At 35.6% G+C, this 8,465-nt stretch overlaps 2 protein-coding genes across 4 annotated transcripts in view; one reads left to right on the top strand and one right to left on the bottom strand.

The window, feature by feature from the left end:
* Positions 1-5,108, top strand: part of LOC107676444 (gem-associated protein 5-like) — a 22,031-nt gene extending 16,923 nt beyond the window's left edge. The window contains exons 21-28 of one of the 3 annotated variants that reach the window (XM_016470988.1): positions 374-521; positions 613-732; positions 1,203-1,413; positions 1,731-1,985; positions 3,090-3,252; positions 3,759-4,209; positions 4,304-4,379; positions 4,649-5,108. In XM_016470988.1, the coding sequence (XP_016326474.1) occupies positions 374-521; positions 613-732; positions 1,203-1,413; positions 1,731-1,985; positions 3,090-3,252; positions 3,759-4,209; positions 4,304-4,379; positions 4,649-4,813 (1,589 nt within the window). In that variant the 3' untranslated portion in view covers positions 4,814-5,108. Of the gene's footprint in view, positions 1-373; positions 522-612; positions 733-1,202; positions 1,414-1,730; positions 1,986-3,089; positions 3,253-3,758; positions 4,210-4,300; positions 4,380-4,648 lie in introns of all 3 variants that reach the window. The other 2 variants (XM_016470987.1, XM_016470989.1) reach the window with 2 other exon arrangements.
* A 508-nt stretch (positions 5,109-5,616) lies between these two features.
* Positions 5,617-8,465, bottom strand: part of LOC107676445 (CCR4-NOT transcription complex subunit 8-like) — an 8,692-nt gene continuing 5,843 nt past the window's right edge. Inside the window, exons 5-7 of the mRNA XM_016470990.1 lie at positions 6,728-6,872; positions 6,528-6,638; positions 5,617-6,426 (exon numbers count right to left, since the gene is read on the bottom strand). Of these exons, the coding sequence (XP_016326476.1) occupies positions 6,298-6,426; positions 6,528-6,638; positions 6,728-6,872 (385 nt within the window). The 3' untranslated portion in view covers positions 5,617-6,297. The remainder of the gene's footprint in view (positions 6,427-6,527; positions 6,639-6,727; positions 6,873-8,465) is intronic.

Here is an 8,465-nt window from a genome sequence, read left to right as displayed (position 1 = left end):
GTTAATTTCTGGGGGGGGGGGGGTAGTGAAGCAGTTGTTTAAAAATATTAGCCAGCCATTGTGGTGTAACAAACATACAGGAAGCAATGTTGTTTTCATGTGACATGAAAATCATAGTCATAAAAACAATTTTTGACATATATGGCAAGGTTTTTTTTTTTTTTTTTTAATTACGCACATAATGATTTGTACACACATTTTCAAGTCATCACAACCTCAGACTTTTGGTTAAAAATTTGTATAAATATTTTCAAAAAAATATAAATGCAAAGGTAACATTTCCATAAAAGTGGCAAATGCATTTAAAGATTTTTTTTTTTTTTTAAGATTTCTCCTTTTTATCTTTCCCTATTTGTCACTGACTTTCTCTCAGCTGGCTATCAAGTGTGGGCCAGGACTGTAGAGGCGTATGTGAAGCAGCTCTGCCACCACGAGCAGTTCCTCAAAGCAGCATCACATCTTGTCTCCATCCATAAACTCTATGAGGCCATCAACCTTCTGAAGAGCCACCAGTTGTACCGGTTAGAAACATCACAATAGGCGATTGTGTGTTATGTCAGTGGTGTTTGGCCTGAGCAGAAGGTAACGTTTCTGTTTGCATGAAATCCTCAGGGAGGCCATAGCTTTAGCAAGAGCCAGACTCCAGCCAGAGGACCCTGTGCTGAAAAATCTCTACATGAGCTGGGCTGCAGTGCTTGAAAAGGATGGCCATTATGCTACTGCAGCAAAATGGTGAGTGAAAACAGTGTGAAGGTATAAAAACACGCATGTGGAGGTATGCGTGTAAGATGCTGAGCAACATTTACTAGATCATAATGTTATTTGTATAAAATGTAATTGTTGTATACAGTCCAGAAAGTTCAAAACGCACTGCATTAGATGATCTCAAATACAATAAATTAAAATAATATATAGTAAATAATGATAGAAAAAGGAAAAACTGGTGAAAAATATAGCTGGATCAAGGATATCAACAGGGTTACTCCAGTGTTGGTCATCATGTGCCCTGCACAGTCACATAAACTAACAGAAAAAAAGAAGCAAAACAGACATAGATGTAGAGACGTATACTGAGAAAGTTCCAGTTGACCGCAGTAAATCTCATTGCTCCCCAGGGAGTGAATGTATGATATAAAATTAAGTAATGTAATTAAAAACGACTTAAACTGACTAAAGGAGTATTTTCTTTCTTCACCTGTCAGTTACCTTGCCGCAGACTCGAACTTTGATGCAGCTAAAGTGATTGCAAAGAAGGGGGATGTGATATCGTTAAGGACTGCGGCTAATCTGGCGCAGATATCAGGAGAAAGTGAGCTCGCACATTCTCTCTCTCTGAGGTGCGCCAAAGACTTGATGCTTTTCCAGGACTGGACCCCAGCACAGGAAGTCCTGAGGACACAAGGCTCACTTTTGGTATGTTTTCAGATGTCTTCACTGTTTGTTATTAGATATACATGTACAGTATATTCAATAAATTAGTATGCTAAATTGACACTGATATGAATATTATGCAGGTTTTATAAGTGAAGAAAAATATATTTGGAAGTGTTTTCCTTGAGTAGGTTTTGCTCTTGACACTAGTCTGTTTTGTATTATGCAATAAAAAAGTGTTACTTTTATAATATTTGTTGCCATATTATAAAAGAAACTTTTTTTTATTATTGCCACTAATACGTTTTTATATTAGAAAATACATCTTATAAAGCATCTTTTTCTCCTGCTCTTCACAGGGTCACAGGCTGGTGTTCAGTGTTAATGAGATCCTCACTCAAAGACTGGCAGATACAGATGTGGTCACCTGGAGTGTGGCTTCTTCACACACCTGGTCTAAGTCCTGTGAGGAGAACTTCCTTTCCATGGTGCACAGAGTGTGGCAGAGCGAGTTTGGAGTGGCGGCCACTGACCTGGTCCAAGTGAAAATGCTCCATCAACAGCTGAGAACTGTTGAGAATCCTCCTGCCACCACTAGTGTTCCTCTGAAGCAAGTATGTGTGAAAATAAGATGCCAACAGATACACTTTTCTGTCTAAATCTAAAATATGATATAATATAAAAAATAATTTGTTTAATGAATTAAACAGACAAAAATGGATGATAATATTGAATGTAGCAATGTCTGTATGTAATATAATATAATATATATTTTTATTATATTACACAGACAAAAATGGATGATAATATTGAACGGATTAATATCAGTATGATGCAATGCAGAATAATAAAGTTAAAAATATTTTAAAATCTTTTATTTAATGAATTAGACCAAATGCTTAATTTTGAACTGAGCAACATCTGTATATTAAAATATTTTTTATTATATAACATTATATTCTATTTAATGAATTACACAAATGTTGATGATAATATTGGACTGAGCAACATCTTTACAATATTTTAATACAAAAAAATGTTTTAATAACCCTGTATATAATGTATAACTATTGTATAATTTTAAATAAATATATCGTTATTCTATTTGTATTTTTTAATGTTTTAATGTTCATTGTGTAAAACAAGTTTCAAAAAGAATACAGGGTAACACTTTATTCTGATGGTCCCCTTTGAACATTGTTGACTATAAATAATGTTGTGTCTTTGTCAACTAACTCTCATTAGAGTATTACTAGACTGTTTGCTTAATATCTGCTAACTCTTTATTTTGATGGTCGCCCAACAGACATTCTACTGACTATAAGTATCTTAGCAAGTACATGTCAACATATTCTAACCCTAACCCTACCAGTCTACTAATACTCTACTAACACTCTAATGAGAGCTCGTAGATATGTAGGTCTAACGTTACTTACAGTCAACAGAATGTGCAAAGGGGACCATCAAAATAAAATGAAATCCAGCACCATTTACTATTATACTATGTTGTACTATTATAGTTATATGTTAGCATTACATCAGCCATTCAGTTATCTATTATAGTGTCCACCATTGTCTCTAGATCATTTTGACCAGAATGAGTTTTTCAGAGACAATACCGATTAAAAAAAATAATAATAAAAATAATAATGTTAGATATCTCTTTGATGTCATCATCATGAAATTCACCAATCTTTCATGTATCTTTTATTCCTCAGCTCTTATTTCACATGTCATTGGACGTGACGCTGTGTGCTTTGAGTCAGCTACTATGTGATTGGCCATCTGTTCTAGAGGAGCTACTGCAAGCTCTGACTCGAGGTTATGAGGCAGGACACTTCACACTAATGGCGGAGATGTGCCAGCTGCTTGTAACACAAGGTTAGAGATGTCAATATGATTGTGGTTAGAGATACACCGCATCCAGACTGTACAACAAAATCAATTCACTCCAAATGAGCTTTAAAGTGAATGGTTTAAATCAGGGATGGGCACATTTACACAGCGAAGACTGCAGCATAGCATACAATTTAAGTAGTATTTCTTATTTCTAGTGCTTGTTTTTTTTTCATGTAGGTCTATTTCATTTGTGTCTTTGTTCTATTGTAGTTTTTTTATCACTATTTACTTGTCTTGAGTTTGACAGATTTTTTTTACTTTCGTTAGGCTAGTATTAGTTTTTTGTGATATTGAAATTCTGAGAATTATAAAATTTCATTGGTATCAAAAATGTTGATATCATAAAAACCTTACTTAAAGCAAAAAATAAATATATCATGATCTATATCGTTATCGTGAAATAATATTACTCGTATCGTGATGCAAGATTTTGGTCATATTGCCCACTCCTAGATCAAATCCTTTTTGTAATTTTTATTTTAATGCAGGTTTGGAGTCTGTGACATTCTACAAACAGAAACTAGACTCAACTGATGAAAGAAGCTTGGTAATTTCTCAGAGTGTGGAGGCTTTAGTCTGTTATCAGCTTATGTATAAGAAATGGTGGAACTACAGTGCTGAAACATCAGCTTTGACCAATAACACCATCAGCAACGGTCACCGTTTAACAGAGAAGAACCACAGTGAAGTTGAAGCAAACTGTAATGGAGAAGCTCAGTCTGATGTAATTTTCTCTGAGGGCTTCTGGAAGGTTCTTCTCTCTGAACCTCACGCCAATCTTCAGGCTACCCAGAGAGCCATAGCAGAGATTCAGAGGAGAGTGACTAGTCTGATCCAGCAGCACAACCCGTGTAAAGACTCGCATGCGAGCCCACAAGCACTTAGTACTTCTCAATCTGAAACTTCAGAGGATCAGGGAGGATCTTTGAGTGGGAAAAGGTATTTCTAAGGCTGTACCTATTGAATTGTTTGTGCTTTGATTGAGGTGCTTCAAAGAAATCCCTAACAGCTCCTTTTTGTCTCTCTTAAGCAGTGAATCTCTCTCTACACTGACTGCCCGGGTTGCTGAACACCACAAAGCGCTCGCTGCCATTCCTGAGCTTGTCAAAGTAAGTAGCTCTGTCTGTTTTCTTAAATTAAACATTTTAACATGCATAATATTTTAAGGCTGCATGTATTGTCAAAATACAGAAAAATTGCTAAATCTTTCCTGGTAGATGTTGTACCATGATTTTTTTTTTTTTATTAAAAATATTTATTGTAATATGGTTTTGTAAAAAAAAAAAATGCATACAGCAGCTTTAAGCATTTTTATCAATATATAATTGCACATGAGATGTATTATATTCATAGATTATATTTTTCCACCCTATTTTAGAAATACCCATTTCCGGACGTCATGGAGTGTTGTATCGTCCTTCTGCACATGGAAAAACACTTTACTCCATTTCCACCTCACATCCACTCCAAAGCAACAACTTTGTTGTGCAAATATGGAACTACAGAATTGCTCTGTAAAGCCTGGAAGAGACTGACACAATAACACCTATAGTACTTAGCATTTTTGATATGCAGTTATTGTTGTTTGATATGTAAAATTCACTTGGACTAATAATGTAATAAAAATCCCTCACAATTTACTGTTGTTACTGAAGCAATCATTCCTGTAATTCTGGGATTACCAAATGTTATTTTGTCAGCCAAACCTCTTTGACCTAAAATGAAGTACCCAAAGAACCCCAAGGTTTTAAATTAATATCTCAATAATACGTTTGCATGTTCACAGTTCTCTCTAGGTTAACTGTCACGTTACCAAGTGGTAAATGTAAAATATTTCATCTTTATTTAATCATTTTTTGTTTTTGTTTTATTTTTTATTACACTTTTGTAATTATGGTCTTTTCATCAACATGCAAACCCCAGTCCTAAACACCCTGCTATTTTAAATATATTTATATATTTTAATATTAAGATCCAAAAATTGCACATTGTAGTTTTTGCATAAGGCTTGGTCATGATAAAACAAGTAGCAACAGATTTTTTTTCTCCGTATTGTGGTGTACATCTTGATGAAAAAATATCAAAAAAGAAAGGTTAAGTTGTTGGTAAGAAAGGGGTGAAGTTTAGACAATGATTTGAGAAGTCTGACATATGTCACAAGAGAGAAGTCTGTCATTTCACTGGAAGTTTCATTCAAATTTATGAGCTCAAAAGAACTCGCATGGATGAATTGTTCACAAAAAAATGGTTAGGACGGTAAATTTCTACTTCGTGTCAACTTGTCAAGCTGTTACAAAGGGTCATTTTTTCAGAACACATGCCTTGTAAGTAGACATGAGACCATTGTGGCGATAGAAAACATTTTAATACATAACTGCCTCGAACAACACACAATAAAAACATGTACCACAAACAGTCAAGATTGTGAGATGAACAAATTTAAAACTTACATAGGACCAGTGGACTCAATTCCCAAAGATGCCCCAAACCTGAATCTAAAATGTATTCCTTACAGAAAAAATGCTTAAAGATAGCAGTTTCTTTTGGAAGTTTAGATTTTAATATACATACATGCTGGCATATTTTAAAAACAACCCCACAGTCATGTGTACCAACAGTGAGAGGGCATTTCCTCTTATCTCAGTAATGAATAAATCTTGAGCCTTTCTAGAAAATATCAAAATATTTCTAAAAAGGACTGAGCATATTAAAATGCCTTGAGTCTTGTAAGCCGTATGATACACAAGCGCTGGTCCCATGCTTAAAACAATGGTGTTTTTAATACTGTAAAACAAGATAAAATTTTCAATTTTCAGCTGATGGGTGAAATACGATCACATCTGGAGTCCTGGAACGTTGCAATGTGATAGACTACAAAGCAGAACAGAATCTGAGATTAGCTTGTCTGCATTTCCCAATGTCCCTTTAAGAATGCATGAATCATTTGAAATCATCTTTGTAAAGAACAGGAAAGAACAACATCTGCTGGGTGGGATTAAAACGAGTGCATCATCCACTAGATTTTGGTCAGTGCTTGTTGTTGGTTTCCTCCTGCGAGGAGTTAGAGATTCCATTCTGACTTTGAGAGGAACCTGATCCCAGGCCATAGAGCCGCCCACAGTACTTGGCATCGTCAATGTTGTCTTCAAAAAACAACTAAAGAAAAAAAAAAAAAAAACAGGACAGCGGAATAAATGTTAGGACTGATCAGCTAAAATCCCATTATTCACCTATGGTCTCATTTAGTCAATATTAACCTCTTTCATGCGGAAGAAAGCCATTCCAGTGAGCAGCGAGTCTGAGCCAGCCTGATGCTGCCTGCCGATCCTTTTTAGCTCCAGCTGGTCCGCCACCTCCTGAAGTCCACCCTAAACACAGCAAAAATCATCTTTTTTTTTTTTTTTAACAATAACAGTAGATAACATCTGTACAACATAAATTATTGTATTTTTCATACCTTGAGGTTTTTGCAGCTCTTCATAAGATATTTGACATCGTAAATGGCTGGGAAGAAAAGGTTTAAGATCTGAAAGAACTCGTGTTCCTCTTCTGGCAACCGGGAATCTGTGAGCAGCTTCACCAGGTAACCAAAATCATACCCACTAGTGAGAACAGAAAGTGCATAAAAACCTTTGGAACACACTAGATGTGCCATTCAACATACCAAATTTTTTATCATAAATCTGAAATGTGCTCCGACTTATATTTCAAAGCAACTGTCAAAACATGTGGATTTGTGCCGAATGAGAGAGGTACATGAGCCCAAGTTGATTTGTATAGTGCATTTCCAACACACTGGTAGTTTCAATTTTCCTTTAAATAAATTTGTTTAAACTTGGCGTTTATAATTAATACATTTGGAACACAATTTGGATTTCCACACACAGATTTCACATCAGGTTTAAGTTGGTCAAACAAATTCACTGCACAGACCAGCAGAAAGCTGCTTGGTTTGTAGTTATGTACCAAAATTTTGGCAACCAAAAATATTAGTCTGCAACAGCAAAAAAAAAAAAATCTAATCAAAAAAATTTGTTTTTGGAAATTGTTTGAAGGGCTGAAATCATTGAACGTTTAATGATCGATGACGTGTTTTGACCATAGACTGTATAAAAACATGGACGTAGTGTCCGTGACGTCACCCATGTGTTTCTGAAGAGTGTTTTTGAAGCTCAAAGTGGGCGGAGCCGGCTGTCGCCATCTTGGCAGTGCGTCACTCCCGGATAATCGAAAATGGGCAAAGAGGCGGGAGCTGGTTGCTGAAACCACACCCACCTAGCTCGACGGCAGTGACAGCAGCGGCAATCCACCCATCACTCAAGTGGCCACGCCCTTAATTATGCAGAACTTAAGGGCTTAATATAATTTAAACGGATGAGTTATAAAAAAAAATTCACCCTCCTCACAGTTGTCATGAAGGGCAAAATTAGCTATATAGACCAAAACCACTTTTTGTACCAGGCTGTAAACGCATTTTTTTTCTGCTGTTTAGTTGGGCATTTTAAAATGGGGAGTCTATGAGACTGACTCCCTTTTGGAGCCAGCCTCTAGCGGCCTCTTGATGAATTGCAGTTTTAGTCACTTCCGTGTTGGTTTCACGAGAGAGACCGGAAGGTTGCCGCTTGATTTTGACTCTGTCTGTGTCGATTTCATGTACGCTACGTGGATAAGCTACAACAGGGTAAACATGTCAGCAATATGGACACTTAACCGTGACCAAAACTGTTTGGCCGAAATATCGAGAGGTGACTCGCTGCCAAAGAACTTTACTATGATTGGATTATCATCTGTGAACACGACACCCTGAACATCATACCAAGTTTAATTTAATGACGTACATTTTTTTTTCAATTGATGACTTAAAAAAAAAACTTTAATTTCAGTTTCTGTAAAAAAAATAAATAATAATAAATCATTTTGGCGCATCTCTACAATCATACCAAGTTTAATTGTCCAAATTTAATAACGTTACTTTTATTTTTGATTTGACGACTGAATAAAAAAAACTTTAATTTTAGTTTCATTCTTTCTGTAAAAAAATCCTTTTGGCACATCTCTACTACTTTAAAAAGGACTTTTGCGTCAGCTGCATTTCATACATCATACATTATTGATAATGGACTTTCTTGCTAATTTTCTTGAATGTGACCACACCTTAAAATTGACTTGTCATTAAAATTATCTTAATATTTTAA

Source organism: Sinocyclocheilus anshuiensis, unplaced genomic scaffold, assembly GCF_001515605.1.
Source record: "Sinocyclocheilus anshuiensis isolate Anshui unplaced genomic scaffold, SAMN03320099.WGS_v1.1 scaffold16, whole genome shotgun sequence".
In the NCBI taxonomy this organism is placed as follows: domain Eukaryota; kingdom Metazoa; phylum Chordata; class Actinopteri; order Cypriniformes; family Cyprinidae; genus Sinocyclocheilus; species Sinocyclocheilus anshuiensis.
This window is presented reverse-complemented; position numbering and strand designations above follow the sequence as displayed.